The following is a 25,878-nucleotide window of genomic DNA, read 5'->3' on the forward strand; positions in this document are numbered from 1 at the left end:
GTATAGTGTCAAAACAGCATATTCAGATTGTTTGAATGATTATCCCCCGCCGAAGCGGGGGATATAGTATTAGGCTCTGTCCGTCCGTACGTACGTACGAGTTGGAATATCTTAAGAACCATCGCCTGGATTCTTTTCATACTTGGTACCTAGGTTCATCACATCATCTGAAAGGTCCCGGGCAGGTTTGGTGACCTTGACCTTCATTTCAAGGTCACAAGGGGACTTTAACGTCTTACTCTTGTCAGCAAGATATATCAAGAACAGTTCACTGGATTTTCTTCATGCTGGACACTAAAATTCATGTAGGGAAGGCGCAGGGTCCAGTTAATTTTAGTGACCTTCCCATACTGTTTAAGGTCACGATGACACTTTGAAGATTTCAGCATGTTAGCCTGAATGTTAAGCTTGTCAGCAAGATATCTCAAGAACCGTTCACTGGATCTTCATCATATTTGACACCAGGCTTCATGACCTTCACACAAATTTCAAGGTCACAGCGACACTTTGAAGATTACAGTATGTTAAGATTGTCAGCAAGATACACGGTTCACTGGATTTTCTTCTTTGTAGACTTTCATGACTTCTCGTGAATGTTTTTTGATAGGCAATTTCTCTTTTACCATTTTTGCATATTTCATAAACCATGACATTCATGACTAGGTCAAAGTCAGTATTAAAAATAATTGTGTTTTTGAACACGGCTACAGAGCAGAGCAAGATATCCTGAGAGGTTGACTGGTCATGTTTTTGTTGACATTTAACTTCATCTTAACCTACGACCTTCACTTTCATTACTCTCTAAGTTTGATGTGATAATTTGCGGCTGGGGATTATGTCACCCCAGTGACAACTGCTGGTTATATCAGTTCATATTGGCTGTGTTGGATTACTAACATTCTTATCAAACAGTTGTCATGACTAAGTATTACCTGTGCCACATATTCTGTGTTGATGGCGATAAGTTTCACACTGCAGTCCATCTTGACGCGGTCTTACTCTCTTCCTGCAGCTGAGGCAGATCTCCAAACATGCAGTCGCCATGACACAAAACTCCATGTCAACTTATTTAAATGTTCATTCAAGTTTTAAGCGTGATGAGATGAGATGAGATGAGATGAGAAGAGATATAAGCTTAAGTCCGACGTGCCATCTCAACACAGGGACAGTAGCATTTACCTGTTTGTTGTAAAAACATTGCCTAATTAGGATTAACAGCTTTAAGCATTAATACCATTCTCCATGTGTACCCAATTAGTTGGATGAAACAACTCTTGATTAGGGGTGAAATGACCCCTAATGTGGGATGAATTGACCCAGTCGGAATCTAGATGACCCAACCCGGGTGAAGCGACTTGGGGTGAAACGGCCCGGAACCTCCCACAGGTAATGTGTCATGAGGAGGATGAATCACTGAGTCTTTGTACAGAACAAATTACATATACGGTGACAGCATAAGCTCTCGCTGCTAAAGATTACTCTGCATCAATTCCTTTCTTGCATTCATTTCCTGAGGAGTATATAACCTAAGGTATTCTGTAGAAACACATTTCTATCCATGTACAGGTTGCCCTTGTTATCAATGAACGCCTGCAATTTACAAACCAAAGTGACAAAAACATTTTAGGAATACATCTGTTCACAATTCTTCCTTGTATGTAATAATGGTATTCCCTACGGCCCACCATGCTGAGAATTGTAAAGTGTGTTACCTCGAGGTTCTTGGGTTGGTCGGATTCCTCAGTGAGAAGACAGGCTTCTCTTGAGTCCGACCCTTCCACCTGGATGAAGCAGTGAGTGGTATGGCCAACCTCGCTCGGCATAATCTCGTCTCGCAACATGGCGTTGATGACGGTGCTCTTTCCATTTGAAGTTCTGCAGACAAAAACCCATTCAAACTTTATGTTTGAACATTAAATGTATCACAGCAACAGAAAACCAGCACCACTCAAGTTGTTACATATCCATAGGGGTGGAGGATATCTTACTATCGGAGATCGCTATTGAGATATGATCCTCAGTCGTATTCAATTTGATTCAGCCAGAACGCGAATGCTGTTGTGTTTTAATGCTTTTCTTTACAATTGACGTGAAACACATTTGAGCGCAATTCCCGCCAATCCCAAGGCTCCCGCTGCTATTTCTATGCCAAGCACGATCGGGGTCGAGTTGATCATGGGCAATAAGTCGACCCCGGACCCACCGAAACTTATGCATATGTGTCCACGTCATCGATAGCATTGACGACTCTGTGGGGTTTTTTTTCGCAATCCGATTCGTGTATCCCGCTCGTTTTCGAGATGTTGTTTGATTTCGTTGATTTGATGCAAACGAAAAACGTCCACGGTTTCCATTGTTTGCGCAACTGCACCGATAGGCCAGTCAAATTAGCCAATTTTTGGCAAGGATCGAAAAACAATGACGAAGAAACGAAACTTGGCATATATATTTTATGGATCTTCCTGCATAACATACAAAAATCCCCTAAAATCCCACTTGAGCTAAATCCACAGTGCACGTGCAAACATGCTTACCCTACACAAAAAATTTCTTCAAAGAAAATCCTATTTTAAAAACAGAAATGCTCATAAAATCTTTATTTGTGAATATAATCTCATCCAATTTGACAGATATAATGGACTGTAGTGCTCGTACTTTAAAAAGTAGAAAATAATTACTTGCCTCATGTGCACATCCTCTTTGGTTCTAAAAATAGATTTCTAGGAAATTGTGACCCCGGGTCTGAATTTTGGCCTGAAACCTTTTGACGTGAAGTTTAATTGGTCTTATGCAGACATGAATAAATTGATTTCCCTATAATTTATCTATCCAATGATACCAAATAGTTGGAAGACATATTAATAACACATTTCATGTAAACATTTAAACTGTTTAATTACATTTATCTGCATACCAGCCAGAAAACTGTGTTGCCCCCAACTCCTATCCCCTCGCTTTGTAATAACCAGTATGCATGCGTCTTATCACAATAATATTCATCAAAGATACTGATAAGTATACATGTTAATACTTTCATGGCAAGCTGAACATTATCTGAACGTTTTAATATAATATCTATACTTATAATTTCATTTCCATTGAAAATTGACAATTATAAAAGCACTGATACATAACCAACAATTATTTCGCAAAAATCCACGAATGGCTTAAACGATTCCCTGAGGCGGTAAACTACCACTTGCTCTTTTCTTCCATAATTGCTCATCAGGTATCATCTTCCACTTAAGGGGTCCTAAGATGCATAGCTTTGATCAAGTGTTTGACTTTTTGTCAGCGAATATTTTAACACGAGTGAGTGAGTGAGTTAAGTTTTACGCCGCACTCAGCAATATTCCAGCTATATGGCGGCGGTCTGTAAATAATCGAGTCTGGACCAGACAATCCAGTGATCAACAGCATGAGCATCGATCTGCGCAATACGGAACCGATGACATTTGTCAACCAAGTCAGCGAAACTGACCACCCGATCCCGTTAGTCGCCTCTTACGACAAGATAGTCGCCTTGTTATGGCAAGCACATGGGTTGCTGAAGACCTATTGTACCCCGGATCTTCACGGGTCATTTTAACACGAACATTCAGCAATTAAGTTGAACAGCTTCCATTCTGTGTAGCTTACTTGGTTGGAATGCATGGCTATCTCTTCCAAATGATTTGAGAAGGCCTCTGGAGGCCATTCACTGAAGCAAATGCAGTAACAGTTTTACAAAGTTTCTAGTTTGATGGACCAATTTGATTTGATGGTATCACCATACAGATTATAAGAAATTCTTTAACAGACCACGTTCTATCAAAGGGAAGGGTAGACCTGCAGATGAAAAACTTAGCAGAGCCTTTGATGATTTGTTTGAATTTCTGGAACAAAATGATGAATGTCAGTATTCAACAGAGGATCTCGTGACCCACAGAGAATTTCATGCTGATGGTGAGATTGAATGTAGTGAAAAAAATCCTGAGATCAAAATTGCTAGATCACTTTGGTGATGGTGTTATCATTTCTGGCATTCGTGGAAGGAAACCGCTATTTTGCATTAAAAATACAGGCCACAAGATGCATGGTATTCTCAGAAGTTGGGGGACCCTGAAGAAGAATCATACGGGAGGACATCAGGTCAATGCTTTGTGATACTGACCATTACACTCCTGCTGATTTTTATAATCACATGATGAATGTGCCTAATACTCAGTGTTTTTGTCGAAAGGATTACAAAGATAAGAAAGGTGATGTTGCTACAAAGCAAAGAAAGGCACCAAATACTCTCAGCAACAAGAGAAATATAATTTCTTTCTATGGTTTAGCCCTGTATATTTACCGACAAATTGGATCTAAGCATCTTTTAGCTGGATGCTATGTCAGCCTTGGGAGTGTGTTTGTCATATAATGAGGTTATTTCCTATTAACATTCTGCAATAGCTGCGGATCATGAGATTGGTAAAAATGTCTTCTTGCAATTTGTCTTTGACAATGCAGATTTTCGCATAGTGGATGGATATGGCACATTTCATAGTATGGGTGGAATCATGTGTGTCACACCAGGTAGTTCTGTCTGTATATCTGATGTTATTAAGCGTAACAAAGCGCTACATTTAAAAACCTTTTACATGCTAAAAGGTGTAGTTTCTCTAGACATTCGTGACGTTGAAATCCCGAAATTTCAGACCCATAAAGCATAATCGGTTGGATTTGTGCATCAAACAATTTAAAATATATTTTCGGGGTTAAAATTCCAAAATTCTGGGAAACTTACATAACATTAATGAGAGCCTTCTTAGCACGTGATTTCAGGTCTATAACACTCTTTTTAAAGTTCATGGTATAGGAAAACAATAGCCGAGATAGGTATACTGATTAACAATAGATACATTTTTGCAACTCAAAAAACATTTTTCTTGAGAGGCGACAGGCCCACCTCTTCTAAAGATAACCATGTTTGTTTTTTTCAAAATTAACAAATAATTTCCATTCATTTGTATAATGTTCCAAAATATTCAGTTGGTTTTGTAGACCGACGATAGTATCTGACACTAAAATTACATCATCGGCAAAAAGGAGGATAAAAATTTCAGTCATGTCTGGAAACATTTGCACACCATGTTTACCTTCGTTGGAAATATCATAATACAGTTCGCTTATAAAGGAGGAAAACAATACAGGGCTTAAAATACACCCTTGCCGAACTCCCATGGGACAGTCGAAAAAATCAGTGAAATCATCACCACAACGAACACATGATTTAATATTCAAGTACATAGATTTTAAAATAGAATACATTTTCTTCCCGAAACCAGACTTTCGTAAGCAGTGCCATAATTTACAACGATCCACAGAGTCAAAAGCTTTCTTAAAGTCAACAAATGCAACATAAAGTTTGTGTTTATTACGTGATAGACACTTTTGTATTATTGCATATAATGTAAAGATATGGTCAGTAGTTGAAAAAATCTTTTCTTACAGCCGCCTGACATTCAGGAATTAAGTTTCTTAGATTTGACCAGTTTGAGATTCTGTTGTTTAAAACAGTTGTAAATATTTTGCCAACAACACTCATTAAAGATATGCCTCTGTAATTAATGCTGGAGATGAAAGCAGTCATGAACGCCCTACTCCACTGGAGCACCATTCTACAGAATGCGCATCTCATGGTACACACAGACAAACTACAGTGGCGTTTTATATAAACAAGCAAGGCTCAACCACATCATTCAACCTACTGGATCTATGCTTTCAATTGTTCGACCTAATCGACGATCTGAACATCCACGTAAGAGCATGTCACATTCCAGGAGCCAAGAATGTCTTAGCAGACGCACTCTCCCGTCCAACTCAACCATCACCGACGGAATGGATGCTCCATCCAGAGATCTTCGCACAGATCATCCAGGAAATAGGAGCTCCGTTGATAGACCTATTCGCCACACGCTTCAACAATCAGCTAACAACATTTGTCTCTCCAGTCCCAGATCGGCGATCGTGGGCAACGGACGCTCTCAGCATAACCTAGGAAGGCCTAAACGCGTATGCGTTTCCACCGCCAGCGCTACTACCGAGGGTGTTACAGAAAATCAGCCAGACAAGGAACCTCCAACTGATTTTGGTCGCGCCCTACTGGCCAGCGAGAATGTGGTTCCCCATTCTCATACAAGAACTCGGACCACCAATACTGCAACTACCAGAGCGGTCGAATCTACTAGTACATCCTCACACAAAGCAGACGCACGGCAGCCCAAGGGCATTTCAACTACACGTGTGGACTGTATCAAGGCGTGTTTAAACAAGAGAGGGTACTCTGTCAGAGTGGCGAAAGCAGTCACGCTTGCTTAGTGCAATTCTACGCGCAACTTGTACGACAACAAGTGGCGCAGCTTTGAGACCTACGCTGCTAAAAATGGATTTTCAGCTAGAAAAGCAACACATCCTCGAGTGGCGGACTATCTTTGTCACCTACGGCAAACAGAGCCACTAAAAGGGTCTACACTCTCAACATACCTAGCGGCATTGAGCTCAGTTATCACTATGAGGACGGGTGCCAAGCTAACGAAAGTACCAGAGTTACTGGCCTTGTTACGCTCTTATAAATTGGAGGACCAAAAACAAGAGATTTCAAGCTCCGGCATGGGACCTACAAACCACTAGAGACGACATCCTTCGAATTCTTGACATAGAAAACGCTGTTCCTGCTAGCCCTAGCAAAAGCAGACAGGATGTCGGAAATTCATGCTCTAGATTACGAGAGAACGTGTTTCGATGAAAATGAAAACACAGTGCACATGGGACTGCGATGGGATTTTATCGCCAAGAATCAAATGCCAGGTCAACCGGACAGACAATTCCATGTCCCAGCATTATCGCCCCGATATCAACAGCGACACTGACGGAAGTCTCCCGCACTACGATATCTATCTGGATAAGGACTGTCATACTACGGGCCTACAAAGCAGCAGGACTCGATCCTCCAAGAGCCTCCAACCCACACGAAATTAGAGCGCTGGCGTCAACACTCGCTCTACATGGGAATTGCTCGCTTACCACGATCATGGAAGGCTGTTTCTGGAAATCAGACATGGTGTTTGCAAACAACTACTTGAGAGATATCGCCACCGAGGACGTCTCAGGTATTCACCATTTCGGCCCACTGGTTGTTGCACAACAGTTGACAGTTCCCCACAGAAGATGAGACGTAGTCTCGTTTTCTTATCACATGACTTATCAAGCCTACACTCAGCAGAGTTCTGCTTAAGTCTCAAGGCACGTCTCTAGACTAGCATAAGTGATAAACCCAGTACTTGTAGGTTTACTCGTACAGCAAGGGTCGCTTCTCCACATGGAGTCGCTAAATCCACATTGTAATGTTAACAAAAGTAGGACCCAAAGTTAACAATTGTGGTCCCCCCATCTAAAGGAAGCTGAAAGAACACGATTGCTATACAGCAGCAGAGTTTAGCAGTTATACAGTGCCATGATGAAGTTCCCGTAGGGAGGTATATATTGACGTAAAATTCACTAAATAAATCCTAAAGTGCTTTTCCCACCACCTTTTCCGTCGGATTCTAAAAGCAATTAAGCATGAGTCAGTATAAGGAAAAATATGTAATTTTCTGAATAAAATTGATATTTTTGACTCATGAGGTAAGCCCTCCCAGCCTCCCAACTAGACACTTTGGATTTCCTTGTAAATTCAAGTGTCGGGCTCATATTCAGGAGAGAGTGAAGCATGTGGGGGAACGGTGGCGCCAGTTCCCACCAAAACAGGAAGGAGGGATAACTCTTGTTGAGTAGTGATTAGTTTTTTTACGTACGTTTTATAGAAGGGAGCTTCAATAAAGAGATACAAGTGTTCCACTATGTTCCCCAGAGGAAGAAGACAAGCAATTAAGCATGAGTCAGGATTAGTATAAAAATATCAATTTTATTTAGAAAATTACATATTTGTGTTGTATGCGCGACGTCAACGCACATTGGGTTGACGCCGCCTGTCCAACAGAGAATGTGTTTTGATAATTACATTTAGTGATTGACACTTAATGCGGTTATCAAAACCATTCTCTTGCATCCTTCGCATTTGCTTCTGCGTTCTCGTGTTTACTTCCGCATTCTGTTGTCGGCCGCCATAGTTACGTCACTGAGTTACCAGTGACGTCATGTATTCAACGCGTACCGATTACGTCACTTTCTGAATGTCATTCGCGCCGATCTTATCGTGCCATCAACACCATTCGGTAAAATCCCCGCCCTTCCCACCCTAGCTTGCCTTGTTATATATTTTGCCATGTAAATTCTTATTTAAATCATTTCAGTCCCACTGTAAATGCTCCTGAATAAAAATGTTATTGGTGTGGCGGGATTCTTGGAGGCTTAAACATATTATAACAATGTTCTAAATTTAGGGGTCCTACTTTTCAGTTGGATCTTATTTTCCCTCCACTCATCAGTGATGGGGACTATTTTGACATATAAATACATTCCTGCTTCTCAGCGGACGTATATCTTTACCTATCAGGGCCCCTCCAAGAACCGCCACACTCACGACCATTAAACCACAACAATTTTATTATTTGTGTTGTATGCGCGACGTCAACGCACATTGGGTTGACGCCGCCGGTCCAACAGAGAATGTGTTTTGATAATCACAACTTCTTTATTTCTGTAAATAATTACATAAATGTTTGACAACTGAGTGAATAATTTTACGACGGTGTCGTATTGGCCACAGTCGGTTTACTCATGACTATCTGCTGAAAACGGATGGGGATGGACCCCCATGTGTGGCACCATCAAGCATATTCTGCTTGATTACGTGGACTTATCATCTGCAAGGGACTCACATTATGATGCAACAAATCTGATAGGTCTGTTCTCCCGCGTGAGCGCTCATCTGATAGTGAACTTCCTGAGGGAAATTGATCTGTATCATGAATTGTAACCGTGTAATATGACTAACAAATTGCCTGCCTTCAAATTTAGTGCTATGCCTTTTTTCTGTTTTAAACGACAATGTAATGAATATATGTACTTACAGTGTTTATTAATGCAAACTTGTTCTCGTCACTATATGGCTGGAATAATGCCGATGTGACGTAAAGCCAAACTCAACTCAACTCAACTACTTTCCAGACAGAAACTGGAGTGGATGACACTGCCAGAAGCTTCACGAAGTTCTCGAGACCTTAGCAAAGGTGACTGCAAGTCTCAACTTCTATGTTAAAAGAAGTGCATTTGTATATTTTTCATCTTCTTTACACATCGCTCTGTAACTGCAATGGGAACTGTTAAGGGGGACTTCAGAAGCACAGAGATCGATGTTTGACAACATGATGTCACGTGACTAATCAACACTGTAGCGTTTACATTATTTTGAAGATAAATTTTATCTTTTACTACTAAACATAAATGTACTTTACAAAGAAAGTGTAATCCCAAATATAACACATGTTACATTTGACCACTTTCTAAACTGGCATTGTGTATTTCATAGCTTTCGGCCGTGGGAGCCGTGCCAATTAACACTTATCAGAGGGGTACACAAAGTCTGTAGTCTATACTACCAGTTGTCCGACTTCCATTTTTGTGGAAGCCGCGGTGGCTGAGCGGTCTAGGCGTCTGACTTTGTGTGCTGGCGATTAGGTGCCTGACTCTGAGGGTGTGGGTTCGAATCCCGGATGGGACTCAACCCCCCAAAAGTACTAGAATCTGTACTTTACAAAGAAAGTGTAATCCCAAATATAACACATGTTACATTTGACCACTTTCTAAACTGGCATTGTGTATTTCATAGCTTTCGGCCGTGGGAGCCGTGCCAATTAACACTTATCAGAGGGGTACACAAAATCTGTAGTCTATACTACCAGTTGTCCGACTTCCATTTTTGTGGAAGCCGCGGTGGCTGAGCGGTCTAGGCGTCTGACTTTGTGTGCTGGCGATTAGGTGCCTGACTCTGAGGGTGTGGGTTCGAATCCCGGATGGGACTCAACCCCCCAAAAGTACTAGAATCTGTACTTTACAAAGAAAGTGTAATCCCAAATATAACACATGTTACATTTGACCACTTTCTAAACTGGCATTGTGTATTTCATAGCTTTTGGTCGTGAGAGCCGTGCCAATTAACACTTATCAGAGGGGTACACAAAGTCCGTAGTCTGGACTACCAGTTGTCCGACTTCCATTTTTGTGGAAGTCGCGGTAGCTGAATAGGTTAGGCGGCTGACTTTGTGTGCTGGCGATTAGGTGCCTGACTCTGAGGGTGTGGGTTCGAATTCCGGATGGGACTCAACCCAAAAAAGGACTAGAATATGTACTTTACAAAGAAAGTGTAATCCCAAATATAACACATGTTACATTTGACCACTTTCTAAACTGGCATTGTGTATTTCATAGCTTTTGGTCGTGAGAGCCGTGCCAATTAACACTTATCAGAGGGGTACACAAAGTCCGTAGTCTGGACTACCAGTTGTCCGACTTCCATTTTTGTGGAAGTCGCGGTAGCTGAATAGGTTAGGCGGCTGACTTTGTGTGCTGGCGATTAGGTGCCTGACTCTGAGGGTGTGGGTTCGAATTCCGGATGGGACTCAACCCCAAAAAGGACTAGAATATGTACTTTACAAAGAAAGTGTAATCCCAAATATAACACATGTAACATAAATGTTGTTTGTTGGATTTCTTGAAAGTATTAGAAATAACCCTTTGAACTGCCAATATATCTCACATATTGCAACAAATGAAGATTTTTATTATAGTCGGTTCATGTGTTTTATAGTCGGTTTTAAAGTCTGGGTGGACTTCAGCACGCTTTGATTTTTTGTGGCCATCTTGGATTATTTGGAAAATAGGCCCCAAAAATCGGGCACACCCCAAAACTATGTTTTATCATGATGTTCCCTAACACTGTGAAATATTTTCTGCTTTAATCCAGCGGGGAAAAGTCACGTAGTGTTAGAACTGGAAATGTTTTATTTTTTGCGGCCATCGTGGACGCCATCATGGATTTTCGGAGAATTGGCCCCAAAAAATCGGGCACCCCCCAAAAAATATGTTTTATCATGATAATGCCCAGCACTCTGCAAAGTTTCATGCTTTAGTCCGTCAAGTACCTATTTTCACCCTTAGTCACTACACTATGTTAGCTTAACATCACCACTGATGAAGTGGCCGGGGCAAGTGAGAGAGGTCGGAAGCCCTAAATCAGCTCAGAAATATAAGTCCATACACATGACATGCTAAAAATAATATGACTGAAAGATGAAAGTTGGGGTTTGTTTTTAGACAAACCAAAAGTCGGTGATGGCACATGATGGCACAACGGTGGCGGTGTGTGGTGCTGTGCGTAGAGCTCAGGTCACAATCAGTTGAAGTTAGGCAACGTTGGTCGCGGACAGTCCTTGGATGATGACCGTGTTTGGCAGCTTGACTCCTGAAAGTTTCTAGGACTACAGTCCTGCCCCACAACGAAGCACATGTGACGCATGTGGTCTCACCTTAGGCAAGTGAGTTTGTTCAAACTTTCCTTTGTCCACACAGAAGTACAATTGGGTATCTGGTATGATACGATGGTAGTCTGAATTTGAACATTGAGCGCCTGACAGGCGACCGGTTGTATTCTCCACAGGGAGTGTTCTGTACTCGTTGACCAGGGGTAATATGTCAGCGCTTTGAGCATGCACTGTGCATGGATAAACGCGCAATATAACTGGACTATTATTATTATTATTATTATTATGAACCATGTTGACTCTGAATTAAGGAGTTTTCTCCTTTGATCTGTCCCAATTTACACATTGATTTAATGTAGTTGTTTGTCAAATATAACCGACAATATAAACAATATTCACTCATTTCAATCCTTATGTCGTCTTATCTCAAGAAAATAATCACAGTCTTGTTTTAACTTTTATATGAGTGGGTGAGTGAGTTTAGTTTATGCCCATTTTAGCAATATTACAGCAATATCACGGGAGGGGACGCCAGAAATGGGCTTCCACATATTGTACTCATCAGGTGAATCGAACCTGGGTCTTCAGCGTGACGAGCAAAGGCTTTAACCACTAGGCTACAGCGGCCCCTAACTGTTATATTTATTAAAAGAAGAGTAGAAAACAACTACTTCCCTGTGACACAACAAATCACTTTAAAACTATTAACACAGGTGCTTCATTGGATACACAGTACTTCAGAGGGAACAACACTCACCTTCCAAAAACTACAACCTTCATGCCTTTCCTCTGAATGACTTCTCGGATGTCTTGAACTTTCTCCTTATAGCCCTTGACCTTTGCACTAACATCTGCTGGCAGAATCTCTTGAAAAGTGGTTCCGATCTCTGAAGATGTCATGTTCTTAGTATATCATATTTAAACCATGCTTCACGTAAACTATTTTCCAGTGTCAAGTAGATGAAGGTAGATCAAAATTAGATGTAAAATTAGTAGGCTGTGTACTACACTACTAGGCATACAAGGTGTACAGTAACTGTCAATTGAAAGTAACACTGTTACTAAGTTACTACAAGAAAAGCGACAATACAGAAGATTATACATCATGAAACATGTCTTTCTATTCCAAAAATTTAAAAAGACCAATGACAAATCAATTAAAAATCTGCCATTTCAGATGAGACTATTTTAGCCCTCTAAACAATGCCCAATCAAGTTTTTGAAAGGCATTTGGAAGTTGGATGAACATGAATACATGACACGTTTTATGGATAACAACTTCTTTTTTATTCTTTGCACGACGTTTCAGAGCTAATTCTTGCTCCTTCATCAGATGAATGCCAAGTCAGTAAGAGAGTGAATATATACAGATAAAAACATGAAACACACTGCATTGAGGGAGAATGTACAAAGATAACAATATAATTACGAAGCCAATTAGATTGGATTAATTCACAAAGGCTCTGAAACGTCGTGTAAAGAATAGAAAAGAAGTTGTTATCCATAAAACGTGTCATGTATTCAAATCCCCAGTCATTCACAAAAAGTAACAGAGATGCCAGCATCATTTCAAACATCTGATTTGTTGGGCAAATCTTTTATCATTTAGATTAAGGGTAATTCTTTCTTTACATCTTTTAGAAAAATGTATTTTGAAACACTAATTACGTCCACCTCTCGCGTATAATCATGATCACATCAAAAGCTTAGTAACGCCCTGCCTTCGAGTTTCAGATATAGTTTCACCCTTAATTATGTCAAATGGACCTGGATGTCAATATTACATAGACATACTGGTCTTGACATAAGTAAGAATAACATGTGTATTTTAAAACTTAATAAATCATATTCATTAGAGTATTGATTTTCATAAAGATTGTTTGTTACTCACTCACCATCAACTAACGTGTCTGTCTCTTGAACAAATTGTCCAATTTCTTTGAAGATGTCATCGATCTGTTCCTTGGCTTGACCAAATAACTGTAAATGTGAGCGCTGGTTGTGCCCACCATTTCCCATGTTCCTAGCACTCCCCCCAATGTCCCCCGGCACCCGCTGATAGACTACTTCCATTCCACGTACTACTCGAGACATTTCTACTCTCCGGACACCCTTGACACAGTTGTACTGTGGTCTACAAATATTTAAATGGTTCGTCAGGTTTCAGCCTGTAAAAGAAAGGACAACCTTTATGGCACTGTCATAAACTAAACTAGTGTTTAAATAAAATTGTAAACCAAAAGTCACTGTGTTCTTTAATCGGATTGGTGAAAAACATGATCGAATGGTATTCAAATCCCGGAAATTACAAGTCTATTCGCTGCGTGTTGATACGTACAATTATCGCACACAATTGTATTGTTAAGTCGTCAGCAGTGGTGGCGTCATTCTAATCATAATGTGACGTAAAGTCAGAATGACCTCACAAATGAGCAGTTCCAGATGTTACTATGGGAACCAGCCAAAACGACCGGCTGATGACACTTCATTGCTGTCAGTGAATGCAAACAGTAAAACGCGGGTAAACTTTTTTGTTTAATTTTGTGTTTACAATGTCGATAAACATTTTGAGCGCATTTTTATATTGTCTGGTTCTGTAGATACATTGTTTTATGATTAGATGCTAGTTGTATGTTTACATCTGTGATAACACAAGAAAAAAATGGTGATTTCCAAAAATTTCCAATTTGGAAATATCATATTTCCAAAAAATTCCAAAATTGGAAACATGATGTTTCCAAGGCTTGGACATTTTTGGAAATTTAGGAAGGATTTTACCACTACTTCTTCCAGTTTCTCCTTTTCCCAAGGATCCCCGTGAGTGTATAGACTGTGTATTCGTCCTCCTAGGAGTGTATTCGTCCTCCTATGGGATCAACTAGGAACCAGTTCTATATTTAGTATAACCAGGGAGACTATAAGACGTTGTAGATTATCCCTGGTATAACTTCACTCGTCTGCATCCTTGTTGTTCTAGGTGTTAAAAATTGATATTGACTGTCATATTTGCCCAGATATGGCTAGCTTTTCCAAAATACCGTTTTAAGTGTATGTTTTACTTATTATCCACAGAAGCGCAAATAGTTTTGACCTGTCACGGTTTGCATAAACATAAATTACATAGACCTACGTTACATCATTGATTAAATAAAAGTTTACCGGACCCACTGACTAACTAGACAGGGTTTATTACATGTCATAAAACTGAACCCTTGCCAGGGAATAATAGGTTTATTGTAGTAGAATACATTCTTTAATGGTACCCCCTAATTAACACCTGTCACAAGGGATGGACCGTTTGGTTGGTTTATCATTGCGAAATCAACAGTCAAGACTGTTGTTTTAAGACTGTAGGCAAATAGAGAACAACCCATTTGGGTTTGTGGTCAGAGACGGTGTTATGCAGTTGGTGTATTCACGAAATATCATGAACTTGATAATATACTACCCATCAAAAGTTTAGACTCACTGAAAGCACTCACTATATGTTATGTATATGTATGTGGTTACATCGAAGATGAATTTCTCCACCAACTTGGGGGAACCAACTGAAAACCTTATGCAGATGAATTGCACAAGGATGATGCTTCAAATTGCGAAAGGCATGAGCAAATGACGTGCATGTGAACAGATTCGTTTTGGTGTAAAGTTTTGTTAAGAATTAGCCAATTTTCACAGATTTTAATCATTTACTGAACTCATGACAATAATCTTTTCAATGTTACGAATATGTTTTACAATACACCAGTTCATAACTAAACAGTACCTTTAAACAGTATGGAATATTTTGCAAAAAGCTAGTTTAGAACAGTGGACAAGTAAGTAGCTACATTTACACTAGTGAGTCTAAACTTTTGATGGGTAGTATAGATAATTGGTTATATTGTCCACACCCGGGCGGACTGAGGCAAAAAGAACCTAAATGAATTCCTTCTTAAAATCTTCATAGTGTAACTATTAATTTGGTCATATACAATAAAGGGTGACTAAATGTTTAATTTTAGATAACGTTAAATAATTTCTAGAGAAATCACTACATAAGTTCATATCACAGATGATTCCAGAGACAAATAGTTTATGAGATTCTAGTTTATGAAAAGCATTAAATTCCAAACAAGCCAATCTGTTCTCTAATACTCAGGAATTATTACCACTTACACGAAAATAGTTTGAGATGTCGACTCAGGAAGCCGACCTTTCAATTTTTATAAGGCCAAGGACGTTGACAAGGGGTAGGCTTTGAAGTTTGTGTGTTGTTTTAGCACTTGGCTAATCTCATGTGACGTGTTATTATAAGCTGGTGGTTGATGGAAGTGAACACATCGCACACGGAAGTCGACGGTGTAAAAACATGATTACAACAATCATATGATGAACACATTTAATAGGACACTGATCCAGAGGAAGTTCCGCGCACTGGTTGTTGCTTTTGATATTGTTTTTCTCCCCTGAGCACCCGGATGATATCCCAGTATTTTCAGTGGGTTCGTGACCTTTGCTGCGCCACCCGCATGCGCAATTGATCGTATAGGTATAGATTGATCAACAAAATGAAATCTTTTTTACTTGATAATATTTCCATCTTCATTTTTATTATAACAAATGAAAACAGTTTGAAGTTTAATCATCTGCCAGTGGTAAAACATCATGACTGAAAAATAAGGAAGTCAATGTATGTCTTTATATTTTGTCTTATAATCCTAATTATTTTATTGCCATATTTGTATGCATTTTGAAACTTAATAAAAAGCATACGATCTACTTTTACTTATAGCGTATTTATAACTGTAATAGCTAGACATATTATAGAATGCCAACATGAATCATATTTCCCACACGCCCTAGGTATGACCTAGTGTATGTTGTCTGTCCCATTACGCTACACGGCGAAAACTAATTATTCTGTTGAATGCTACCACAAATGAATAAAAACAAAATGCAAATATTAGAAAAAAAACAGACTAAAGTCTGCAACAATGTCAGGTTATTACCTTGTTCGAGTAATGTATCCATCAATATCCACATACGTTTAGTCCCGATTTTGACAGCCTCAAATTTGACAGTGAAATTTCTCACTTCTGTAATTTATCTAGCCAGTTATCCAAATGTTGACAATGAACTTTGGTACCCTTGTCAGCTCTTCTCGTGCCCGTTTTTTTACATTACTGGTAAGGATATAGGAGCCAATAGAGCTTTGGTCTGGATGCGTATGCTGTTTGTCCCCTCTTCTGACAACAGTCCCATCTGCTGTTGTAGTGACTGAGGCTGTTTTCAGGCACTGACATCTCCATATAATGGTACCATTCCTGTTGGCAGTTCGTCTCAGATACCTTTATCCATCCAGCAACAATTCTCCACCTGGTCTCCTACCATCTAACTTTGTACCTTTCTCAGCCATGATGAAATATGATAAGGAAATGTGATGTATATGTGGGCATATATACTTTGCAAGTAATTGGTAAAGCTACTTCTCCCATCCTGCTCATGACGTAACTTTTTTTGTAAATATTGCATTCATACATCTCAACGGATAATGCTGCTTCTCGCATCCTTTTCCCTCAGTTGATTGTGATATTAGTGTTCAAGAATGTTACTTGTTCTGTACTTCTCTCGGGTGATTGCATTTACTAGTACATAACTACCCTTAATTGGTGCAGCTAGTTATCCCAGGTTTGAGAGCGAAACTTCGCGAATCAGTGACCAAGACGCTGTCAATAATGGGACACTACCTCCACATAAAGGAACAATATCCCATTGATCTGCATCTGACAAAGAATCCTGTTCCATGTCAAGTGTCTTTTAACAGTCTAATATGCGAGAAAGGGCTACATCGAATCAGTTTTCTTGACATTGGTGTATAATCTCATTGGTCATCCAAGATCGCACACATGACAACAAATTGCATGATGTCTGCCATTCTTTAAAAAGGTAATATAATAATGAGCAATCAATCCACTCGTGTTTTTCTTGGTCATCTCCTCCCCACAATCCCCACCCACCCGTACCATTGTCTTGCTAATTAACATGGTCTGGTGATCCTTTTACGCCTTAAAGGTCACATGCAACCAAAAATCAAACATAATTAAAACACAATTATCACTTATTCATGACATATAATATACATTGCTGATTATGAAAAAAAGATATAAACAAAATTATAAGCGTACAATCGCAAATCAAAAGTGCAATATTTTGTACGAAGCAGCCGGGATACCGGACCAAGTCAGAGCGGGTGGGTGTGCACTCAAGTGTAACGGCTGGTTCATTTGCAGATGCCTCACGTCTCATTTGTGTGTATATATATAGATGTTAGGTTTTGTAAAAACATGCTCCTTTCTTGTGTATAACATTTTGCAATCAACAGACATCATAACATGTCATGTGTACAAGTATCACCTGCCTGTCTGTGTAATTACATAATGTGACAGAGACGGGGCGCGGGCCATAAATCGATGCTTTTTGCTTATGGTGTGTAGCCTGATTGGTGTTAAGTTCAATTTGCATGTGGTCAGTGATCGAAGTTGTGTATTGAACATTGTCATTAGCAGACAGGCAGGCAGACACATAGGTCTCAATAAAACAGACATTGAGTTTTGTCTGTGACAACGACATATCTATATCACAGTCAGACATTGTTGCTAAATAATCACATTGCTTTTAAGTATCAAACTGAGAAAGTGTTGAGTTGAGTTGAGTTGAGTTGGGCTTTACGTCACATCGGCATTATTCCAGCCATATAGTGACGAGAACAAGTCTGCATTAATATACATTGTAAGTACAAAATGGTTTCGTTTCAAAGACATACATTCATTACATTGTCATTTTAGAACAGAGAATGTCATAGCACTAAATTGAAAAGCAAGTAAATTCGTTAGTGACATTACATTTTATGATATAGATCAACTTCCCTCAGGTAGTTCAGTATCAGATGAGCGCTCACGCTGGAGAACAGATCTTTCAGATTGGTTGCGTGATAATGCGAGTCCCTTGCAGATGTAAAATCCACACAGTCAAGCAGAATATGCTTGACGGTGAAAGCCTCATCACAGGAGAGACATATGAGGGGTCCATCCCCATCCGTTTTTAGCAGATAGTCATGTAAAAACCGACTGTGGCCAATACGACATCGTCGTCAAATTACTTCATCACGTCTTGACTGGCAACCCAAGTAGGTATAACCGATTGTTGGCTTCAATTCATGGGGTTTGTTTCTTCCTACTTCAGTGTCCCACCTTTTTTGCATCAGGTCCCGAGTATAGCTTCTGATAGTGGGTTTGAAATCACTGTACGGGATTAGCAGTGGAGATAGGGGCTTTTCAAGAGCTGCTTTTGCTGCAGCATCGGCCTTAGTGTTACCTGCTATGCCGACGTGACCCGGCAACCAGCAGAGGATGATGTCATATTGGCCAGTAGAAAGGTCGTTGTACAGTTCTAATATGTCCAGGATGATTGGGTGACTTGAAGTCACGTTTAGAAGTGCTTGGAGGCAGGATAATGAATATGTAAATACGATGAAGTTTTGGGACTGATTTTGCTGTTGAATGTAGGTCAAAGCTGAGAAGATAGCTTTGGCTTCAGCGGTGAAAATGGAACTGTTGTCGGGGATCCTAGAGGAGACAGTCTTGGCTCCAATGACTGTAGCGATGGCAACTTGGCCATCGTCCTTGGATCCGTCTGTGAAAATGGATCTGTGAGTGTTATACTTCGAACGTAACTGGTTGTATTCCTGTTGGAACACCAAGGGATTTGTTTCAGACTTTTTGAGAAAGTGACTCGGTAAGAAGAACGTGTGGTGAAATAGACAAATGAAATTATATAAACAGTTATATCGGTAATCTACTGTCATGACATATAAAATGCTCGCACCTGTGAAATATCAACAACACATTAGAAATATAGCTCACACCAAAGCCTTCACCGAGTATTCACCGGACAACCCGCTTCCAAGCTGCGCTAACCTATTTCACAGCCCAACTGTTGAAACCACTTTTCCCAAAAGCGCTGGGGGAAAATTATGGAATCGTTTGAACTCCGATTTCGCGCGGGTTTTTTCATCGCGTTATTGTTTATAAGTTGAATTTGCATTTTTGATGATTTGTTTCGGTAAGTCCATACCGAAAGGTATCAGAATCTGCAAAGTTGTGTTTTACGTTGCATGTGACCTTTAAATAAACAACTTGCCCGACTAGCAAAGGAGGAACTCCCCCATCAACTTACTGGCGGTTATTACATTAAAGGAAAGATGTTGTTTTTACACAGGTACTTTACGACAGGGTGTAATCAGTATAGATTAGTAAATCTACATACATAAACACTACCTTTTGACAAATCCGCTGTGCAAGATAAAAGTAATTAATCAACCAGCGTGTTATCGGTTAATCCTTTGATCAATGTTTGTTTTGTATCTTAGCTGATAATTCGTCTTGCTGCACTTCCATGAGCATATTACATAAAATGTAATACATTTGGCACATCAGACCTTAATTCATAATGCTGAGTATTTACACAAGAAATGCGAAATGGGAACCTCTGTCGGGTAATCTGAGTGGTTTTACCATCATACCAGTTATAAATTCAAACTGGAAAAAAAATCCACAGTTACAAGCTTGGAAATGTCTTGGAAAGATGACGTTTCCAAGACTTTTCCAATTTTGGAAAGATGATGTTTCCAAGACATTTCCAATTTTGGAAAGATGAGATTTCCAATTTTGGAAATATCCGCAAGGGGAGATAACTGGTGGGTGATGGTAAATGATCGTTCTGCATGGGCTAATAGCGGCATGGGGGCGGCATGAGTGTTTCATGGGGGCGTTAAGGCGACTGGCGGTAGTCTTTGATGTTGTTTTAGTAATGATTGTTTAAGGGATTAACGAAAGCATTATCGACTTGACTAGTCGAAATTGCAGTGGTGAACACATTTTAAATGTTCAATGTTTAACTGACCATCAAGTCAATTATGACATATAACATTAGTAGGTTTATACCACCAAATACTGGTTACAGCAAAGGGGGTAGTAATCGCTGAATTGCATGCAATGTTAAATGACCCCTGAAAAAACTTATGGGCCGACACTGTTTGGAGGATACGAACGGAACTTCATTGTTGCATTAGAAATACATATAAGCATTTGATGTGTACTGAAGTTAAAATTGCATATACCTAAGTAAATTTTCATTTGTCATAAATATAATATGTAATAGACATCATATGTTTACGTGGCATGATTAAATATCGAGGTAAAAAAACACAGAAATAAGATCAAATTGGATCAGTCACTATGCCATCTATGCATTAGAAAATCCGAAAAGCATACACTGCTGGTATACTTTATTGCAATCAGACAGGAACTGCCGGGTGTATTCTCAAATAACAGCATCTGATGAGCATCCACCCTTCCTATTGTCCCGCTGTTTGGGTTGAAGAAATTTTGTCAAGGTGGCCAGAAGCCCAGTCCCTGTGTCCGTCACGGTCGAGGGAGCAGATACCGACAAGCTTGCAGTTTGGTTTGGAAATTAGACTGTTGGCGAGAAACATTAATCGCTCTGGATCCCCACTAATTACATGGGGATATATAATGAGAAGAAGCATGAAAGTGTACATTCGACTTCGAAATGGCTAATGCTCAACTTGAACAGAAGTTCATTCCTACACCTCGTTGGTGCAATATGCCGGAGGCCAAAGACAACCCACGAAGAAGAAATACCGATACATGGAACGTCGTCTTCAAGAACTGAGACACCAGTTTCAAAATGGAATTCTAACTGTTAGACAGTTTGCTGATTCAGCGTCTCTTCTTTCTCATCTTTAATATATTTATAATGTACTTATAAATGTGTATGTATATTTAAAATTTTGTAATATTTTGAAACATTTCATAATATGATGTAATATAACTATTCATAATTCCTGTAAAATGTAGCATGTTGTAACATGATTAAATAAAATCTGTCCATATAGTCTCCCGTTACCACTCGTGGCTTACGCCTTCTATGTTTTTTATGTGTTATAAATTTCAATGTGCTAAGTGAAATGAGACTGAAATAAAACACTATCTTTATACATATATTTGGCTCGTTTTCTCATTAGGTGTGCTCTCATTCGCATAATCCGGAATATCCTCTTCTATCAACACGTAGGCCTTTCATTGTCTATATAATCCAATGTTAATTTGCTAACAGACGGGCATCAACATTTCTCTTAATTCAACCGTTTGGACCAAAGGTCGATAGAGTGGAGTTTCCATGTATATTCTCACGCCGTTATCAAGATAAAAGTTACTACAACCAGGTGAATAGAAGTATATATGCATAGTGACAAGCAGCAAATTAACAACAGGTAATTCAGCAAGTAGCACGTCGTTGGGGCCAACAGGAGAGTAAGATCAACAAGTCGAAATCCACTCCATTGTCCAAGTGATGGAATCAATCAACATTCAATCAGCTTGTTTATCCTGAACGTTGTACATCGAAATGCCGCTCTATGCAATAAACAGGGAGTTGTTATCACGTAAGTGGTATGTTTCGTTGTGTATCCCCATACTGTTTACTGCAGTATAAGTGAGATCTGCTTCACTTTGAGAATGATCAATCTTTTGAAGTTGATTTAAGTTCTACTTTAGTAAACTGCTACCTAACAGATTGATCTCAGATTAAAACATCTCATCCCAAATTCGTGTTTTATATTTCAGGTACTAAGAACTACTGAATTTTTACGTATTAGATATACATCTATCGGTACCAGTTTGACGTGTCTGGTCATGACTTAACTAACATAGTGATTATATATTTTTGACCATTACATGTGTCATTCACACGTCATTTATGCCATGATAATGTTCTCTGATCCATTTCATCATACAACATTAATTCATTCAATGTTTTGAAGCTCATATGAAAACATGAGAAATGTTACTGTTCCAGTTCCTTTTGAAGAGTGAAATTATTTTTGTTCCTCAAGTGTTCCAACCAATATAGTCATTATGGTTACAAACGACCTGGGTCCCGTTCCACTAACCGATCTTAGCCCTATGCCAATCGTAAACCCCTAAAATCTCAATCTTAGCGTGACGTTACGATCGGCATACCGTTCCACTAACCAATCTTACCTACGTCAATCGTAAAGTTAAGATTCAAAGTCTACGTTGCTCATGACCAACTTAGAATAGCTAAAATCAATCGTAAATGGTGGTTTTCCTATTCTATGTGAAAAATAAGAGCGAGCATTTCACCGTGAGCGACCCCTAAAGTTCCCCATGAAATGAATTTGTATATTTCTGTGATGTAAACAAACACTGCACTGTTCAAAGCTTTACAAATGTCAGGCCAGTCTGACCACTGTCGTCATGGGAACACAACCGAGCGAGTCGGTGTAACACATTTGTACAACAATATTGCAACGTCGTTGTTAAGAATAGGGACAGCCTTGAAGTGAACAATGTTCTGAAGCAAAAAGATACAAATATGCTTGATTTCACTGCGCATATTTGGTGGGGAATTCTTAAGGCAGGCCGAGTGTTATTCAAGACCACTGACAGATTCTACATACGCTATAGCCTCGTCACGCCTTGTTTATTCTGATTGACAAGGTTCAGGCACATATTAAAAGCTCTGACACAATTGACATTTTTAAAGTCCAGACTTAAAACCTGTTCTCAGTATATTACTTATAATCTCGGCTGTAAATATTCTCGTGTAAATTATCTGTACACAGCGCTTTGAGCATGCCCAAGGATGTGGAACAGGCGCACTATAATTATGCATTTATTATTATTATATTATGCTTGATACCCATCGTTCTCACGCACTTGCACCTGAAACCAAGGTGCTCACTACCCTAATATTTTACTCTAGGTTTTTTCTGCAAAAATACCCATGAAGGCCCGGGTTAGAATATTGAACTTCAATAACCCATGCCTGTCGTAAGAGGCCACTAACGGGATCGGATGGTTAGGCTCGCTGACTTGGTTGACACATGTCATCGGTTCCCAACTGCGCAGATCGATGCGCATGCTGTTGATCACTGCATTGTCTGGTCCAGACTCGATTATTTATAGCTAAGATACATAGCGTTCACTAACATGAACGCTCATGTTAGTGAACGCTATGCATCTTAGCTAGATTATTTACAGACCGCCGCCATATAGCTGGACTATTGCTGAGTGCGGCGTAAATCTAAACTCACTCACTCACTCAGTTGGTTCGTAACCTACTTTCTATCATTTGCTAGACTATGCAAAGGGAGATAACTCGTGCCTCCCATTCCTCCATCTCTCGCACGAAAGAGTCTCGATCTAAGCTTGGATCGGATCGTAGGGACGATGTGTAACCTTTAGCTAAGACGATTGTAAAATTGGCGTAGCTTGCTAAGATTGATCTTATATAAGATCGGTTAGTGGAACGGCACCCTGATTTTAATACCTATCAAGTTAGATGTTATACACGCGTGCATGCACACACATCCACACAAAACATCCGTAATTTGTGAATTCTGTTCGGACGATAAAGAAATATCTAATTTGGTCAGAATCAGTATATAAATTATCTTCCCCTACTATGAGAGAAGCATGGCATTATTCGTTCATTTTTTTTATAATTTTATCTGCATAAAAGAAGGTATTATCAAAAATGTGAAACAAACTTTCGTATACTACCATATCACTAACATTGCGATATTGACCATGGAATAATGTTAAGCTTAGTCTGTTTTCAATGTCATAATATGTGAGGTTCCTCATTCACACATGCATACAAACTGACAGCATAACACAAAACAATATGCAACCAACCCAATGTAATACAATACAAGTTTCACCGCCTGTGCATACCACACTGTTGACGAATCTCTCAGGCGTGTTAGAGCGATAATCACATCGCGACATGATTAACAAGCCTACAGCTCAGCAGATTTTAATAACTTACATTTTTAATAAGAAAAGCAAGATTTATGGATGTCAACTCCTTTATTGTGAATAACACGAAGTTTCGGAGCGTATGCCTGCTCCTTCAACATTGACTTTTTTCCAGTGTAATCTACACATTTTACTGGCTGAAATACTACCGATGTGACTTTACATTTAAATAACTCACTCGCTCACTCATGAATTTTAAACAAAAAACAACTGTATGAAATCCGTAACACTAACAACATGAACCTTGGTCATTATATTATCAGACATGAAACCACTGGTCATCCGGTAAGTGTGGCCTATTTTGTTTCCAGGTTTGGAAACATGATAATGAAACAAATGATTGTCTGGTAAGCCAAATAAATGCCACTCACTCACTAGCATTCGATGATTCATTTCGAAAAGTATTTCAGTTTTATCAGATTATTGTAGGCAGCCTAAGATTCAGTTGCATCAGTGAGTGGTGTGGTTTCAAGCCCCTTTCAACACTTTCAGATAGATCTGAGTGGCAGATTATTTAGACCAAACCCCAGCGTAAGGTCTTGTATGTTTACTGGTTTGATAAACAAACAAAGATAGAACTTACAAATATTCAGAGAACATATTCGGGTATTCCAACAAATAAACTCCTTGTTTTGGGCATATCAACGAGACACAATAATGCAGAGTGGAGCAGTATATCACAATGGAACGTAACCGTTTTACAGTACAAGTATATCAAAATCAGCAGTTGCAGTACTTTTAATACAATCTGTTGAAACTCACATTGCCAGGCCTATTCTTATGAGCCAACCCTTTATCACAAATACTTAGTTCCTGTTTACAAAGTTATCAACGCCCAATGACAACTGCGCCTGCAATGTAGCACTTTTCTGCACGAAACGTGTTTCTACTTTACCATAAAGGGGTGTCAAGCCCTAAGGACCACAGAGGGGTGCTTGATTAAAAAAGATTTGATCAAATTGACTAGTCCGTCTCGACCAAATCAACATTTTCGAGACCCGGGAATTATAACCATCACGCATATAAGCCTTATGATAATAGCTGATCCCTCCATGTTGCGTAATATAATTAGACATCAATAACATAAACTAGTTCATACTTGGTACGAAACTAAACAAATCTTCAGAGTATACTATCATCAATAAATATACACGAATGGTTCCGTTTTGCCTTTCCGTCATTTACCGTTTCAGGATCAAGAATAGTGACTGGGGCTTAATAATCCTATATGACACAAATTGATACTGTCACTAAACAGTAGGATTATACATGGTGATAGTGACAGACAGCTCGAAACATTGGTATGATTCCTAAAAATATAACTCAGTCCTTTTAAATCCCCAACAACATAACGTTCTTACACATACCGAATCTGGGTTGCAGCTATTTCGCTCCTGTTCAGAGACCGTGGTGGCGGACTACATTTATCGGGTGGTACACCAACTCGTACAGCTCGTATTATTCAGTGTGACTGTAATTTCATGTGTGCGCGGAAAATACATGTGCGCTGTTAGCATGGCCCTCTC

At 39.4% G+C, this 25,878-nt stretch overlaps 2 protein-coding genes across 2 annotated transcripts in view; both read right to left on the reverse strand.

Moving 5' to 3' along the window:
- The window catches only part of LOC124280112 (mitofusin-2-like), a 115,739-nt gene extending 102,201 nt beyond the window's left edge, over nt 1-13,538 (reverse strand). Inside the window, exons 1-3 of the mRNA XM_046716003.1 lie at nt 13,340-13,538; nt 12,202-12,331; nt 1,713-1,875 (exon numbers count right to left, since the gene is read on the reverse strand). Coding sequence (XP_046571959.1) covers nt 1,713-1,875; nt 12,202-12,331; nt 13,340-13,538 — 492 coding nt within the window. The remainder of the gene's footprint in view (nt 1-1,712; nt 1,876-12,201; nt 12,332-13,339) is intronic.
- The window catches only part of LOC124280109 (mitofusin-2-like), a 357,012-nt gene that overhangs the window by 302,773 nt on the left and 28,361 nt on the right, over nt 1-25,878 (reverse strand). The window lies entirely within an intron of this gene.

The sequence above is a fragment of the Haliotis rubra genome, unplaced genomic scaffold, assembly GCF_003918875.1.
Source record: "Haliotis rubra isolate DU_JTF1 unplaced genomic scaffold, ASM391887v1 Scf260, whole genome shotgun sequence".
Classification (NCBI taxonomy): Eukaryota; Metazoa; Mollusca; class Gastropoda; order Lepetellida; family Haliotidae; genus Haliotis; species Haliotis rubra.